Raw genomic sequence first — 16,068 nt, 5'->3', positions numbered from 1 at the left:
GAGGCAGAGAGACAGGAAACCTCCTGAGCGGGCTGCAAACAGAACAGATAACTGCACAGAAAGGGTTAAATGCAGAAAAACAGGAGGGGAAAAGGAAAAATGTGGGAAGGTGAAGGAGAATCGGGAGCCTTCTGTTGAGTTTGCAGGATCCCAAAGGAGGAACTGAGAATCTGACTCCATGTTCTTAGAAGGCCAATTTATTATTTTATGGTATTATATTATATTACATTACATTATGCTATACTAAAGAATAGAGAAAGGATACAGACAGAAGGCTAAAAGATAATAATGAAAACTCGTGACTCTCTGCAGAGTCCTGACACAGCCTGACTGTGATTGGTCATTAAGTTAAAACAATTCACCTGTTGGATAAACAATCTCCAGCCACATTCCAAAGCAGCAAAACACAGGAGAAGCAAATCAGATAATTATTGTTTTCCGTTTTCTCTGAGGCTTCTCAGTTTCCCAGTGGAGAAATCCTGGGCAAAGAGGATTTTTCCACAAAAAAATGACAGTGACAGCTCCACGCTCCCTCAGCAGATGGTGCTGCTGCCCTGCTGTGAAAAGTGCAGATAAAACGGCTCTGTGCAGATATTTTCCATCTGTATTGTATTGTGTTGATTATTAGTGCTGTATTAACGTTTTAACAGGATGGGAAATGTAGTTTTGTGGTTAAAAGGTAACTTTTGTAGTTAAAATAGGAACTATGCATGTGGGATATTTTTTAAAGAATGAGGTACACCAGATAGCAGCCCCAGGACACCTGAATCTTTCAGAGAAAATGAATTTATTGCTCCATTATCAGAAGAAATGAACTCCTTCCATTAACTCAGCTTTGCTTGCAGGCCAGCTGCCAAGCCCCTCCATAGCGGAGGAAAGGTGAATATATTTAGGATTTATTCCCCCTCCCTGCAGTAAATCTCCGTGTCCTGCATGAAGGATGGCGTCTTCCTCTGAGGGAAGAGCTTGGCAGAGAATCTGCATTTTCTCCCACGGCTCCAGAGAATAGATTTAAGCTGCCCCGAACACATCTTTCAGGGCGCCTCTGCGTCTCTTTGAGCGAGGCTTTATTTCCTCTCCGCCCTGAGGGGGCGCGGCCGCCATGACAGCGCTCCCGCCCTCCTTCCCGCCCTTTTCCCCTCCCTCAGGGCCGCCGCTCTCGCGAGACTTGGAGCGCCCCGCCCTTTCCTGTAATGGCGGCGCCCTAGACCGCGCGGCCGGTACCGTCAGCACCGTCAGTGCCCTCAGTGCCGTCAGTGTCCGCTGTCACCGCCACCGCCGTCACCTCTGTCACCGCCGTCTGTGCCATCTCTGTCACTGCCGCCATGCATTCCGACGATGTGAGTCTCACCGTTCTTTCGGCCCCGTGTCCAACGCCTGCTCCACCGCCGGGCCCGCCTCACGTGGCCGTGGGTCCCGTGTGTGTCCCCAGCGCGGCTCTGAGGGAACCGGGGCACCGGGGTTCCCATGTGTGTCCCCAGCGTGTCCCCAACGCGGCTGTGGCTCTGGGGGTCCCCTGTGTGTCCGCAACGCGGCTGTGGCTCCGGGGGGACCGGGGGTCCCTTGTGTATGCCCAGCGCGGCTCTGAGGGGACTGGGGATCCCCTGTGTGACCCCAGCGCGGCTGTGGCTCTGAGGGCACCGGGAGTCCCCTGTGTGTCCCCATGCGACTGTGACTCTGGGGGGACCGGGGCACCGGGGGTGTGAATGGAGACTTGGCAGCAGCAGATGTGCTGTGTCTGCGCGCTCTCCGTGTCAGGGGACACCGAGCAAACCCCAGTGTTTGAGGGGTGTCCCCCAAGAGCTGCCGGAGCCGGTGGGGACACGCAGGTGAGATGTGTCACCTGCTGTTTGTGTCCCCTGCAGGTTGTCTGGAGCATGCTGGGGAACAGGCAGTTCTGCTCCTACAAGATGACGTGAGTCTGGGGGACACGGTGGGCTGGGGCTTTGGGGGTTCCAGCGGGGACATCCTCTAAAATGTCCACTCTGTGCCACCACATGTGACAGTCACAGAGCATGGGGGGAGCTGTGGGATCTTCCTGCTCTCCCCTCATGAATTTCCTGTCCTATTTTTTGTTTTTTTGCAGCACCAAAACGCAGAATTTCTGCAGGAACGAGTACAACCTGACGGGGCTGTGCAACCGCTCCTCCTGCCCGCTGGCCAACAGCCAGTACGCCACGGTCCGGGAGGAGAAAGGTGGGAGCAGGGAAAGGGAGCAGGGATTCCTGCAGGGAAAGGAATCAGAGCTTCCTGCAGGGAAAGGGGATCAGGGAAAGGGAGCAGGGATTCTTGAGGGAAAAGGGAGCAGGGATTCCTGCTTGGAAAGGGATCAGGGAAGGGAGCAGAGATTCCTTCTTGGAAAGGGGATCAGGCCTTGGAAAGGGCCCCCAGGGGGGTTTGGAGTCCCCAGTCCTTGAGGTGCTGTGACCGTGTTCACAGGGGTCTTGTGTTGAGGGAAGAGATGAGGATCTGACTCCATGTTTCAGAAGGCTTGATTTATTGTTTTATGATATATATTACATTAAAACTATACTAAAAGAATAAAAGAAAAGGTTTCATCTCAGAAGGCCAGCTAAGCTAAGAATAGAAAGAGAAAGAATGATAACAAAGGTTTGTGGCTCAGACTCTCTGTCCGAGCCAGCTGACTCTGATTGCCCATTAATTAGAAACAACCACATGAGACCAATCACAGCTGCACCTGTTGCATTCCACAGCAGCAGATAACCATTGTTTACATTTTGTTCCTGAGGCCTCCCAGCTTCTCAGGAGGAAAACATCCTAAGGAAAGAATTTTCATAAAAAGATGTCTGTGACAAGGTGCTGTGGGAATGCCGGGATGTGGCACTGGGGATCACAGGTTGGGTTTGATCTTGGAAGGTTTTTCCAGCCTGGATGGGTCTGGGGTGCAGTGGGCAGGGAGGGGTGGGTGGTGCTGCCTGAGGGCAGCTCTGGGGAGGGGCTCAGGGGGTTTGTTCCCTGTGAAAAATGCCAATCACGTGTTTTTAAAATTTTAAAATTTTAATAGTAATAAAATGGTTGTAAAAATAGTAATATAATTAGAGTAATAGCAATTTGGACAATTTGAATTAGGACAATATGAGACAATAGAAACAAAGAGTTGTGGATGTCCGGGTACCTCTTTCTGGGCAAAATAAGCCCGAAAAAGGACCCACGTTAAGAGAGGATTAACCCTTAAAAACAACAGCCTGTTGCATATTCATACACCTCATCCATGATGCATAAATTCCATTCAAACACAGGATTCTGTCTGGGCAGTGTCAGCTTCTTCCTCTGAATCCTAACTGAGCAAGGTGGGAAGAAGTTCATTTCTTCTGATAATGGAGCAATAAATTCTCTTTCTCTGAAAGATTCAGGTGTCCTGTGGCTGTTATCTCAGTGCAAGTCCTTTCTTTTAAAAAAGTATCCTACATAGCACAGTTTCTATCTTAATCTTATGTTATAACCCAAAACTAAATTTAACACACTACTTAAGAAAGTTAATACAGCATCACTTTCTAACACAACGCATATAATATTCGTTTGAATATTTGTGAAAAGCCAATTATAAAATACACTTTTTTCCACCTTCCCTGTTGTTCCCAGGTCGCTGTTATCTCTACATGAAGACCATCGAGCGGGCGGCGTTTCCGCGGCGCCTCTGGGAGCGGGTGAGCTCGGGGACACAGCAGGGACAGCAGCCCTGCTTCCAGGGGAGGGACAGGGTGGACAGCAGCAGGAATTTCTCCATGGAAAGCCTGTGCTGACATGGAACTGCCCAGGGAGGTTTGGAATCCCCATCCTGGAGGTGGCACTCAGTACTCGGGGATGGGGACAAGGTGGGGACCACCTTGGAGGGCTTTTCCTTAATGATTCCGTGACTCTGGGGGCCATGCAGCCCCTCCCAAATGTCCCTTTTGTGTCCTGCTCTGTCACCCAGCCCTTCCCCTGTCCCTGCAGGTGCTGCTGAGCAAGAACTACGAGAAGGCCCTGGAGGAGATCGATGAGAACCTCATCTACTGGCCCCGCTTCATCCGGCACAAGTGCAAGCAGAGGTTCACCAAGATCACGCAGTACCTGATCCGCATCCGCAAACTGACCCTCAAGAGACAGTAAGGGACACAGGGGTGACCATGGCAGTGACCTCTGGTGGCTTCTGGAGCCTCTCCTGAGCTGCTGGGACACGGAGCTGGTCCTGTTTTCCTGAGGGGTTTAGATGGATCTGACAGGGATGAGCTGCAGGGATGCAGTGTAGAAATGCACTTCTGAGGGAATGTCCTGAGCTTGAGGGATCCACAAGGCCCCAAACAGCCCCACCTGTGCATCCCTGGCTGCAGGAGTGCATTGTGGAAATGCACTGAGGGAATGTCCTGAGCTGGAGGGACCCACAAGGACCATTGATCCCAACTCCTGGCTTTGCACAGACCCCACCTGTGCATCCCTGGCTGCAGGAATGCAGTGCATAAATGCACTTGGAGTGTGTAAATGCACTGAGGGAATGTCCTGAGCTGGGGGGAACCACAGGGATCATTGATCTCAACTCCTGGCCCTGCACAGACCCCCATCAACCCCACCTGTGCATCCCTGGCTGCAGGAATGCAGTGTAGAAATGCACTGAGGGATTGTCCTGAACTGCAGGGACCCACAGGGACCACTGAACCCAACTCTTGACCCTGCACTGACCCCCCAACAACCCCACCTGTGCATCCCTGGGAGCAGTGTCCAGCTCTGGCAGCCTCAGGGCAGTGCCCAGCACCCTCTGGGGGAAGAATCTTCCCCTAAAATCCACCCTGACCCTGCCCTGCCACAGCTCCAGCCATTCCCTGTCACACAGAGCCGAGATCAGAGCTGTCCCTCGGGAGGAGCTGCTCCTCCTGTGGCCCCTCCAGACCCTTCCTCATCCTTTGGATGCTTTTGATCTTCCTTCCCCTGAGGCACCCACCCCTCAGGAGGTTTGGAATGTGCAGCTCCTGCCTGCAGGGGCTGTGACATTCCCTGTTCCCTGCAGGAGGAAGCTCGTCCCGCTGCGCAGGAAGATCGAGCGGCGCGAGAACAGGCGGGAGGTAACGAGTGCCCCGTGTCACCGCCCCTGTGCCACCTCCTGTGCCCCTGTCACCTTGTGCCACTGCCCCCGTGTCACCTCGAGTGCCCTGTGTCACCTCGTGTCCCTGCTGCTGCCCCCTCTGCCCCTGGGGCTCACCCAGCTGCTCTGTGCTCCCTAGGAGAAAGCCCTGATCGCTGCCCAGCTGGACAACGCCATCGAGAAGGAGCTGCTGGAAAGGCTGAAGCAGGACACGGTGAGGGGCACAGTGGGAGCTGTCCTGGGGAATGGGGCTGCCTGGAGCCCCAAAACACAGGGAACCCCAAACACAGGGAACCCCAAACACAGGGAGCCCCAAAACACGAGGGCTCCCCTGCTGTCCTATGCACAGGGAGCCCCAAAACACAGGGAATCCCAAACACAGGGAACCCCAAAACATGAGGGCTGCCCTCCTGTCCTATGAACAGGGAGCCCCAAAACACAGGGAACCCCAAAACAGGAGGGCTGCCCTCCTGTTCTGTGCACAGGGCTCCCCAAAACACAGGGAACCCCAAAATACAGGGAACTCCAAAACACCTGGGCTGCCCTCCTGCTTGAGCCCCAAAACATGAGAGCTCCCCTTCTGTGCACAGGGAGCCCCAAAACATCTGTGCACAGGGAGCCCCAAAACACAGGGAACCTCAAAACATGAGGACTGCCCTCCTGGCTTGAGCCCCAAAACACAAGGGCTCCCCACAACATGAAGACTCCCCTCTTGTGCACATAGAGCCCCAAAACACGAGAACTCCCCAAAACATAGGGAGCCCCAAAACACGAGGGCTCCCCAAAAAACAGGGAGCCCATTTCAAAACACAAGGGCTGCCCTCCTGTGCACAGGGAGCCCCAAAACATGAGGGCTCCCCAAAACATGAGCGCTGCTCTCCTCTTCTGTACACAGGGAGCCCCAAAACACAGGGACTCCCCTCCTGCTCTGTGCATAGGAAGCCCCAAAACATGAAAACTCCCCTCTTGTGCACGTGGAGCCCCAAAACATGAGGGCTCCCCTCCTGTCTTCTGCACAGGGAGCCCCAAAACACGAGGGATCCCCAAAATACAGGGAGCCCCAAAATATGAGGGCTCCCCTCCTGTCCTGTGCACAAGGAGCTCTAACACGCAAGGGCTCCCCTCCTCTCCTGTCCTGTGCACAGGGAGCCCCAAAACACGAGGGTGCCCCAAAACATGAGGGCTGCCCTCCTGTTACAGGCACAGGGAGCCCCAAAACACGAGGGCTCCCCCAAACACAAGGGTTCCCCTCCTGCTCTGTGCAGAACTGAGGGCTCAGAGCTGGAAGGGGCTGATCCACAGCTCAGTCTGATGCTGCCCCATGATTGTCAGTGCCCCCCCCAGCCCAAAATCCATCTTCCTCCTGCTGTGGCTCATGGAAAATCCCAATTTTCCTTGCAGTATGGAGACATCTACAACTTCCCCATCCACGCCTTTGACAAGGCCCTGCAGCAGCAAGATGCGGAGAGCGAGAGCGAGTCGGATGCAGAGAGGGAAGAAGATGAGGATGATGATGATGAGGTAAAGCTTCCTGGTGCTGAGCTGGGCTGAGAACAACTCAGAAGAACCATTTGGTGGCTATTCCATGGCACTGCTGTGCTCAATCCCTGCCTCTGTTCCTTGCAGGACGTGGATAAGAGGGAGTTTGTGGAGGCAGAGGACAGCGAGCTCAGCGACTTTGAGGTGGGTGAAGCACCAGGTGCCAACTGAGGCTGAGCTGCAGGGGCACCTCCACCCCTGGGTGCCTCTGGGGAGGGGTCAGAGGCAGCAAAATCAGCTCTGCAAGAGAATTGTGCAGTGGGAGCCCAGCCCAGATCCAAGTGGGAACCTAACAAGGTGATTTTGGGGAAAAGAGGAGGTTTAGTTACACAACCTGCCCTGACATCACTCAATTCTTCCTCAGGACATGGATAAGCTGGAGACAAGCAGTGAAGAGGAGCAGGAAGAGGAGGAAGAAGTAGAGGAGAAAGCCTCCCACTCCAAATCCAAAGGGAAAACGCCCCTGAAGGGCCCGGCCAGGAGAAAACGTCCCCACATCGAGATCGAGTACGAGGAGGAGACAGAGCCCAGCACCAAGACAAAAGCAGCCTGAGCCCTCCTGATGCCATTTTGTACTGACTGAACTCCAGAGGTGCCACCAGAGCGTGACTCCAGCATCTGTCACCCACCTCCACCCCTCACAGGACCCTGGTTTGATACTCCATGCATTTTCTGGGGTTTGTGTCCCGAGCCCAGGCAGTTGCAGTGAGTTTGTACAACGCTCAAAGGAACATCTCCCACCTCCTCTGCAACCCCAAAAAGCTGAGCCCAGGAAGGGCCCTGGCCTGGGGGGCTCTGCTGCTCCCTGAAAGCTCAGCTGTGTGTTGGGGAGGTGTGGGGCTCACAGGTGGGACAAGAACGACAGAACTTTAAATAAACACAATATTTGTATTGTACAAAAGGGGCTGAGCAGTGTCAGGTGCTCTCCTGCACCTGCAGGGAGCAGAGCAGCACTGGCAGTGCCCTGGCACAGTGCCCAAGCCAACCCTTGGATACCAAACCCAGGGCCCATCCCTGTGCTCTCACTCCCTCAGGAAGGTGGGCACAGCCCCAGGTGCCCCTGTCCCCTCTGGTGTAGGGTGCACAGGTGGGACAAGAACGACAGAACTTTAAATAAACACAACATTTTTATTGTACAAAAGGGGCTGAGCAGTGTCAGGTGCTCTCAGGCACCTCAGGTGCTCTCCTGAAAGCAGCAGAGCAGCATTGCAGTGCCCTGGCACAGTGCCCAAACCAACCCTTGGATACCAAACCCGGGGCCTTTCCCTGTGCTCCCATCCCCTGGGGAAGGTGGCCACAGCCCCAGGTGCCCCTGTCCCCCCTTGGGAAGGTGGGCAGTGCCCCAGGTGCAGCTCCCACACCCTCAGGAAGGTGGGGAGAGCCCGAGGGGACAGGGGCTTATTGGGGAGAGCCCGAGGGGACTTTTATTGTACAAAAGGGGTTGAGCAGTGTCAGGTGCTCTCCTGCACCTGCAGGGAGCAGAGCAGCACTGGCAGTGCCCTGGCACAGTGCCCAAGCCAACCCTTGGATACCAAACCCAGGGCCCTTCCCTGTGCTCTCACCCCCTCAGGAAGGTGGGCATGGGACAAGAACGACAGAACTTTAAATAAACACAACAATTTTATTGTACAAAAGGGGCTGAGCAGTGTCAGGAGCTCTCCTGCACCTTCCTGAAGCACTCCTGCAGCCTGTTCTCCTCACAGCTGCTCTGCAGCCCAGCCAGCAGCACCTGCAGGGAGCAGAGCAGCATGGCAGTGCCCTGTGACACTGATGGTGCCACCCACCCTTCCCAGGTGACACTGAGCCCACCAACAGCCACCGAGTCACTCAGCACTGCTGCTGGGGAGGGGGCATCCAAAATCCTGCTGGGCTCAGGGGGGAGAGGGGCCCTGGCAGCCACCAAGGAGTCCTGGAAGCCAGCAGGGAGCCCTGACCCACCTTGACCTGGCCCTGGCACCCCCAGGGAGCCCTGAATCACCTTGACCTGGCCCTGACAGCCACCAAGGAGCTCTGGCAGCCACCAAGGGGCTCTGAGAACCACCAGGGAACCCTCACTCACCTTGACCTGGCTCTGGCAGCCACCAAGGGGCTCTGAGAGCTTCCAGGGAGCCCTGACTCATTTTGACCTGGCCCTGGTAGCCCCCAAGGAGCCTTGGCAGCCACCAAAGAGCTCCGAGAGCCACCAAGGAGCCCTGACCCACCTTGACCTGGCTCTGACAGCCCCCAGGGAGCCCTGCAAGCCACCAAGGACCTCTAACTCACCTTCACCTGGCCCTGACAGCCACCAAAGAACCCTGACATCCTCCAGGGAGCCCTGGCTCACCTTGACCTGGCCCTGACAGTCCCATGGAGCCCTGGCTCACCTTCACTGGCCCTGGAAGCCCTCAGGGAGCCCTGACCCACCTTGACCTGCCCCTGGCACCCCCAAGGAGCCCTGACCCACCTTGACCTGTCCCCAGCAGCCCCCAGGGATCCCTGGCTCACCTTGACCTGGCCCTGGCAGCCCCAGGGACCCCGGGAACCCCCAGAGAACCCTCACCCACCTTGACCTGGCCCTGGCACCCCCAGGGAGCCCTGACCCACCTTGACCTGGCCCTGGCACCCCCAGGGAGCCCTGGCAGCCCCAGAGAACCCTCACCCACCTTGACCTGGCCCTGGCACCCCCAGGGAGCCCTGACCCACCTTGACCTGGCCCTGGCACCCCCAGGGAGCCCTGGCAGCCCCAGAGAACCCTCACCCACCTTGACCTGGCCCTGGCAGCAGCGATCCAGCAGGATCAGGCACTGCGTGGCCTCCTGCAGCAGGGCAGCCCTGACGGGCTCGGGGGTCGGGCCCCGCTCGCTGTGAACGTCCCAGAGCAGCCTCAGCAGGGCCTTGAGCAGCACAGGGAGCCTGCAGGGCATCCTGCAAGGGAAACAGCTCATCCCAAACCTCCCCAGGCAGGGACAGCACAGCTGGGGCTGCCCTGGTGCAGGATTGATGCCAGGACAGCCCCAGACAGGCAGGAACCTGGGGATGCTGGCACTGCCCAGCCCAGCCCACAGCACAGGGTTTATTTACTCCATGCCGGTTTAATTTATGCACAAGTTGGGTCAAAATGAGGAGCCAGATTAATTTTTTAGAGCCATGTTTTTCAATAATGCCAGTGGGACAAATTTCCCTCAGGATTTCAGGGCTTTTCCTCAAGAAAAAGTAACCTCACGTTTTAAAATGGGAACATAGGAATGAAGCATTCATGTCAGGACAGGAATGAAATGATTTCAGGGCTTTTCCTCATTAAAGGGGGAAGATTCAGGATAAGAATGAAACATTAATGTCAGGACAGGGATGAAATGATTTCAGGGCTCTTCCTCAAGAAAAAGTAACTTTGGGTTTTAAAGTTGGAAGATTCAGGATAGGAATGAACCATTCATGTCAGGACAGGAATGAAATGATTTCAGGGCTTTTCCTCAAGAAAAAATAATTTTGGGTCTTAAAGTGGGAACATAGGAATGAACCATTCACGTCAGGACAGGAATGAAATTATTTCAGGGCTTTTCCTCAAGAAAAAGTAACTTTGGGTTTCAAAGTGGGAATATTCAGGACAGCAATGAACCATTCATGTCAGGACAGGAATTAAATGATTTCAGGGCTTTTCCTCAAGAAAAACTAAGTTTGGGTTTTAAAGTGGGAAGATTCAGGATAGGAATGAGCCATTCATGTCAGGACAGGAATGAAATGATTTCAGGGCTTTCCTCAAGAAAAAGTAACCTCAGGTTTTAAAGTGGGAATATAGGAATGAAACATTAATGTCAGGACAGGAATGAAATGATTTCAGGGCTTTTTCTCAAGAAAAAGTAACCTCAGGTTTTAAAGTGGGAATGTTCAGGATAGCAATGAGCCATTCATGGCAGGAGAGCTGTTCTGGTACCTGGGCCAGGCGTGCTCTATGGTGCACTGCAGGGTTTGCAGGATTGCCAGCCTGGCCTCCTCCCCAGGGCCATCAGACACCTCCAGGTAGCCCAGGATGACTCGTTCCAGCCTCTTCAGGTGCCTCACGATGAGGATGCCGAGTCTGGGGGCACAAGCACACCCTGAGGAGGGGGGACAGATCCCCTGGATCCCAAAAACAGCCTGAGGAGGGAGAATAGATCCCTTGGATTCCAAAAACACCCTGAGGGAGGACAGATCCCTTGGATCCAAAAAACACCGAGGAGGGAGAATAGATCCCTTGGATTCCAAAAACACCCTGAGGAGGGATCTCAAAAATATACCCTGAGGAGGTGGGGATTGATCCCCTGGATCCCAAAAATACTCTGAGGAGGGAGGACAGATTCCTTGGTTCCCAAAAACACACCCTGAGGAGAAAGCATAGCCTTGGATCCCAAAAACAGACCCTGAGGGGGGAGGATAGATCCCTTGGATCCCATAAACAGGGACGGAGGATACATCCCTTGGATCCCAAAAATATGGAGGGAGGAGAGATCCCTTGGATCCCAAAACACACCCTGAGGGACGACAGATCCCCTGGATCACAAAACCACATTTTGAGGGGGGAGATAATCCCCTGGAGCCCAAAAACACATCCTGAGGAGGGAGGACAGATCCCCTGGATCCCAAAAATACTCTTGAGGAGGGAGGATAGATCCCATGGAGCCCAAAAACACACCCTGAGGAGAAGGCATAGCCTTGGATCCCAAAAATACACCCTGAGGAGGGAGGATAGATCCCTTGGATCCCAAAAACATGGAGAGGATAGATCCCCTGGATCCCCAAAAACACACCCTGAGGAGGGAGGACAGATCCCTTGGATCCCAAAATCACACCCTGAGGAGGGAGGATAGATCCCCTGGATGCCAAAACCATGGAGAGGACAGATCCCCTGGATCACAAAACCCCATTTTGAGGGGGGAGATAGATCCCCTGGAGCCCAAAAACACACCCTGAGGAGAAAGCATAGCCTTGGATCCCAAAAATACACCCTGAGGAGGGAGGATAGATCCCCTGGATCCCAAAAACATGGAGAGAGATTAGATGCCTTGGATCCCAAAAACACAACCTGAGGTGTGTTTAGGATCCACCAGGGGTGTTTAGGATCCCCTGGATCCTAAAAATACTCTGAGGAGGGATGATATAGACCCCTTGGATCCCAAAAACACACCCTGAGGAGAAAGCATAGCCTTGGATTCCAAAAGAGACACTGAGGAAGGATGATAGATCCCTTGGATGGATGCCAAAAACACACCCTGAGGAGAGAGGACAGATTCCCTGGATTCCAAAAACATGGAGGGAGGATGGATCCCTTGGATCCCAAAAACACCCTGAGGAGGGAGGATACATCCCCTGGATCCCAAAGACACATTTTGAGGGGGGAGGATAGATCCCCTGGATCCCAAAAATACAGCCTGAGGAGAAAGCATACCCTTGGATCCCAAAAACACACCCTGAGGAGGGAGAACAGATCCCCTGGATCTCCAAAAACAGACCCTGAGGAGCCCTTGGATCCCAAAAACAGCCTGAGGAGGGAGGACAGATCCCTTGGATCCCAAAAACACACCCTGAGGAGGGATCCAACCCTTGGATACCAAGCCCAGGTCCCATCCCTGTGCTCTCAGTCCCTCAGGAAGGTGGGTACGCCCAAAGTGCAGCTCCCACCCCTCAGACAGGCGTGCAGGTGTCCCCTGTGTCTCACCTGGTGACAAAGGCAGGCAGTGTCCCCGCGTACACCCTGCGCAGCGCCAGCCGGTGCTCGGCCTCCATGTGTGCCAGCAGCAGCTGCAGCACCTGGTCCCAGGGGGAGCTGGCCCTGGCCTGGCCCTGGCGCCGCTGGCACCGCTCCAGCACGGGCAGCAGGTCCAGCAGGCACAGCAGCACCGCCTGGTTTGGGGACAATGGGGATTCTGAGCAGTGTTCTCCCCAAAACACAGCAAATCCCAACCCCGTGGGCACCCACTGAGCTTCAAAGCTGCTCCCTGCCCGCCTGGAATGGGGCAGGAGGGAACAGCTCCTCCCTCCGTGGTGTTTTCCTGGTGACAAGAACAGGCTCAGCCTCCTGCCTGCACCTGAGGGGCTCCCTGCACCGCAGGGCACCCCAAAACCCAGGGCGGCCCCGTCCTACCTGGATGAGAGGAGCCTCCCGTGAGTAGAGGTGGTTGTAGAGGGCGTGGAAAACCACCTGGGCCCTGTTGAACTGGCACAGATCCGCTCCTGGCTGCAACAACAGAGAGCAGCACGTCACTCCTGGGCAGCACAGGGAGCTAAACCCAGTGGGGAACTGCAGGAAATGCAGGTTAAACTTCACAAAGCCTGGAGGAGTGTGGGGAAATGCAGGTTAAATTTGCCATGGCCTTGCCAAAGCCTGGGGAGTGTGAGAACTGCAGGAAATGCAGCTGAAATCCTGCCATGGCCTTCCCAGAGTCTGGGGATCTGCTGGAAATGCAGGTTTAACTTCCCAAAGCCTGGAGGAGTGTGAGGAACTGCAGGAACTGCAGGTTAAACCCTGCCATGACCTTCCCAGAGTCTGGGGATCTGCTGGAACTGCAGGTTAAACCCTGCCAAGGCCTTCCTAAAGCCTGGGGAGTGTAAGGAACTGCTGGAAATGCAGGATAAACCCTGCCATGGCCTTCCCAGAGTCTGAGGAACTGCTGAAAATGGAGGTTAAATCCTGCCATGGCCTTGCCAAAGCCTGGGAGCTGTGAGGAACTGCAGAAACTGCAGGTTAAACCCTGCCATGGCTTTCCCAAAACCTGGGGAGTGTAAAAAACTGCAGGAAATGCAGGTTAAACCTGTCCATGGCCTTCCCAGAGTCTGGGGAACTGCAAGAAAAGCAGGTTAAACCCTGCCATGGCTTTCCCAAAGCCCGGGAAATGTAAAAAACTGCAAGAAATGCAGGTTAAACCCTGCCATGGCCTTGCCAAAGCCTGGAAGGTGTGAGGAACTGCAGGAAATGCAGGTTAAACTTTCCAAAGCCTGGGGAATGTAAAAAACTGCAGGAACTGCAGGTTAAACCCTGCCATTCACCAGGAAGAGAAGTTGGGAACCTGACCCACAGCTGGAGCTGTGTCAGGGCAGGGTCAGGCTGGATTTTAGGGACAGGTTCTTTCCCCACAGGGTGCTGGGCACTGCCCAGGCTCTGGGCACAGTCTCGAGGTGCTGGGCACTGCCCAGGGAACGGGCACAGCCCCGGGGCTGCCAGAGCTCCAGGAAACGCTCATGGATGAGATTGCTGGGGGTCTGTGCAGGGCCAGGGCTGCGACTCGGATCACTGCGGATCCCTCTCAGCTCAGGACATCCCGTGATTGCCCCTCCCTGCACACGCAGCCCCAGGGGGCTCCACGCCCTCGCTCACCACGTTGAGGACGATGTGGTGCAGGCAGCGCACGCCCAGCACTTTGTTCTCCTCCTGGAAGTCGTCGGAGAGGAGCAGCGCGGGCGGCAGGACCCGCTCCAGGTGCGGGCACAGCCAGGGCCGGCTGACACGGAGCAGGGACCAGGAGAACACGTCCTTGGAGGCCGGGTTACGCTTCCAGGTGTCTCTGGAGAGACAGGACAGCTCAGGGAACACACAGGGCTCATTTTCCTTCCACTTGAGGCTCTCAGCTGGCAGCAAACCCTGACAATCATCCCCCAACACCTTCCTGGTCAGGAGCCAGGACATCCCTCTGCCAGGGATGCCAGGGGGCTCAGAGACCCCGGCACAGAGCCCAAAATGCCTGTGTGGGTTTCATTATGACCCATGGAACAAGTTACCAACCTTATATAAAGATCAGCAAGCAACAACAGTTTAAGTAGAATATTAGTGAAGTTATCATGGGGTGGAAAAGTAGATTTTAGGGGTTTTGGTATGGGGGCTCAGGAGGCAAGAGGGAAGAATCTGGGCATGTCCAGCCTTTCTCCTTCTTCTTCTTGGCCTCCATCTCCTGCTGTGATGGTGGCACTTTTGGATTGGTTTAGAGTAGAAGCTCACTGTCTAACATAGGTGATAGGTATTGGAAAGTTATTGTAAATATTGTACATGTAGTTTTTAGTATAAAGACATAACACCGCCCTGGGGGCAGGCAGAGTGCCTGGAACTGTCCTGCTGGACGGACCTCGGCAGGGCAGGAGAAAATTTTTTATAGATAAGAAAAAATAAACAACCTTGAGACCGAGAAATGAAGAGCCCTGACTCCTTCTTCAAGTGCTGGGCTGGGAAAAGAGACTTTGGAACATTTCTCGAGGTCACTCTGACCAGCAGAGATCCCGACACCTTCCATTTGGAAAGCTCCTGGTTTCATAGTTATCATCTCTTGAGTATCAAACTTCCCAGTACTTCCCAAATTTCCCAGTACTTCCCACAGAAACCTTCTACCACGCCACACTCCCCACTCACTTGGTTAACTCCTGCTTCAGGATGCCCATCACCTCTCCGAATCTTCCTTCCTCATCCCCCTCCTTTCCCTGCAGGAATTCCTCCACGGACCCGGAGCCCGCAGTCCGGAGCAGCCGCTCCAGCACCTCCTGAGCCACCGCCCGACTCCTCGCCGTGGTCCAGGGCCTCTCCTCTTTGTGCGTGACAGCAAAGATGAACGCGTGTCCCAGCACCCGTTTCGGGATGGGCTTCATCGGCGACTCCTGGCTCCGGGCATCTTCCAGCTTCTGCAGGAGCAGCAGGAACGCGGCGCCAACGCGCTCTGCCCGCTCCGCCACGGCCGCTAACGCCGTGTCCCGGCCGGGCGGCTCGGCCCCGTCCTGCTCCCGGCGTGGCGGAGCCGCCAGCCCGCCCAGCGCCGCCGCCAGCCGGGCCAGAGCCGCGGGATCCGCCGCCTCCAGCAGCGCGCCCAGCTCCCGCAGCGCCCCGGGCCGCTCGCACAGCGCCTGCCCGGCCCGCAGCAGCGCCTGCTCGGCCGAGGGAGTGCCGGGGCCCCGCTCCGGGCTCGGGCTGCGGGTGGTGCTGGTGCCGGCCATGGCCTCGCACGGGAACCGCGGGACCGGCCCGCCCTGGAACCCCGCTAGGGATACATCGATGGGGGTAGCGGCGAACTGCGGGGAGACGGAACCCCGGGACACCCCCGGAAAACCTCAGAGACCCCCGAGACACATCCAGAACACCTCAGAGACCCCCCGAGCATCCCCGGGATCCCTCAGAGACCTCCGAGCACCCGGGGGACTCCCTCAGAGACTCTCGGGATCCCTCAGAGACCCCTGGGATCTCCTCAGAGACCCCCGAGCACCCCCTGGATAACTCACAGACCCCCGAGCATCCCCAGGATCTCTCAGAGACCCCCGAGATCCCTCAAAGACCCCTGAGCACTTCGGGATCCCCTCACAGACACCTCGAGCACCCCACGATCCCCTCGCAGACCCCCAGGATCCCTCACAAACCCCCCGAGCACCCCGGGATCCCTCACAGACACCCGAGCACCCCCGGTCCCGTCACGGCGGCGCCGCCGCCACCCGCACCACGCACGCGAACTGTCGCAAAACCCTTC

The 16,068-nt window shown here is 55.7% G+C and overlaps 2 protein-coding genes across 3 annotated transcripts; one reads left to right on the top strand and one right to left on the bottom strand.

Annotated features, from left to right (window-relative positions):
* Nucleotides 1-1,203: 1,203 nt before the first annotated feature.
* Nucleotides 1,204-7,948, top strand: MAK16 (MAK16 homolog). The gene is made up of 11 exons (XM_054294381.1): nucleotides 1,204-1,340; nucleotides 1,866-1,915; nucleotides 2,087-2,196; nucleotides 3,604-3,668; nucleotides 3,958-4,109; nucleotides 5,006-5,060; nucleotides 5,220-5,294; nucleotides 6,482-6,601; nucleotides 6,707-6,763; nucleotides 6,984-7,673; nucleotides 7,926-7,948. Exons 1-10 carry the CDS (start codon nucleotides 1,326-1,328, stop codon nucleotides 7,170-7,172), a joined length of 888 nt encoding a protein of 295 aa, XP_054150356.1. The 5' UTR covers nucleotides 1,204-1,325; the 3' UTR covers nucleotides 7,173-7,673; nucleotides 7,926-7,948.
* Nucleotides 7,697-15,776, bottom strand: TTI2 (TELO2 interacting protein 2). Of its 2 annotated transcripts, XR_008484215.1 has the most exons (8): nucleotides 14,970-15,776; nucleotides 13,947-14,133; nucleotides 12,717-12,809; nucleotides 12,291-12,475; nucleotides 10,530-10,673; nucleotides 9,361-9,523; nucleotides 8,089-8,348; nucleotides 7,697-7,805 (listed from the first exon to the last, which is right to left on the bottom strand). XR_008484215.1 is itself a non-coding variant. In XM_054294379.1 (7 exons), exons 1-7 carry the CDS (start codon nucleotides 15,542-15,544, stop codon nucleotides 8,268-8,270), a joined length of 1,428 nt encoding a protein of 475 aa, XP_054150354.1. In that variant the 5' UTR covers nucleotides 15,545-15,776; the 3' UTR covers nucleotides 8,068-8,267. The 2 variants fall into 2 exon arrangements, 1 of the variants encoding a protein (XP_054150354.1); XM_054294379.1 differs by lacking the exon at nucleotides 7,697-7,805 and having other exon boundaries at nucleotides 8,068-8,348.
* Between the last annotated feature and the right edge of the window lie 292 nt (nucleotides 15,777-16,068).

Source organism: Melozone crissalis, unplaced genomic scaffold (genome assembly GCF_028551555.1).
Source record: "Melozone crissalis strain CALT ecotype California unplaced genomic scaffold, PUWL_Pcris_2 ptg000247l_1, whole genome shotgun sequence".
NCBI lineage: Eukaryota > Metazoa > Chordata > Aves > Passeriformes > Passerellidae > Melozone > Melozone crissalis.
This window is presented reverse-complemented; position numbering and strand designations above follow the sequence as displayed.

What these genes read in the sequence shown, in the direction of transcription:
- TTI2 (XM_054294379.1), bottom strand. Translation starts at nt 15,544, where the DNA reads ATGGCCGGCACCAGCACCACCCGCAGCCCGAGCCCGGAGCGGGGCCCC. An exon ending in GGGAGGCTCCTCTCATCCAG is followed by an intron (nt 12,476 to 12,716) that starts GTAGGACGGGGC and finishes TCCCCAAACCAG; the next exon opens with GCGGTGCTGCTGTGCCTGCT. An exon ending in CTGCCTGCCTTTGTCACCAG is followed by an intron (nt 10,674 to 12,290) that starts GTGAGACACAGG and finishes TTGTGCCCCCAG; the next exon opens with ACTCGGCATCCTCATCGTGA.
- MAK16 (XM_054294381.1), top strand. An exon ending in GGCGCGAGAACAGGCGGGAG is followed by an intron (nt 5,061 to 5,219) that starts GTAACGAGTGCC and finishes TGTGCTCCCTAG; the next exon opens with GAGAAAGCCCTGATCGCTGC. An exon ending in GCGAGCTCAGCGACTTTGAG is followed by an intron (nt 6,764 to 6,983) that starts GTGGGTGAAGCA and finishes ATTCTTCCTCAG; the next exon opens with GACATGGATAAGCTGGAGAC.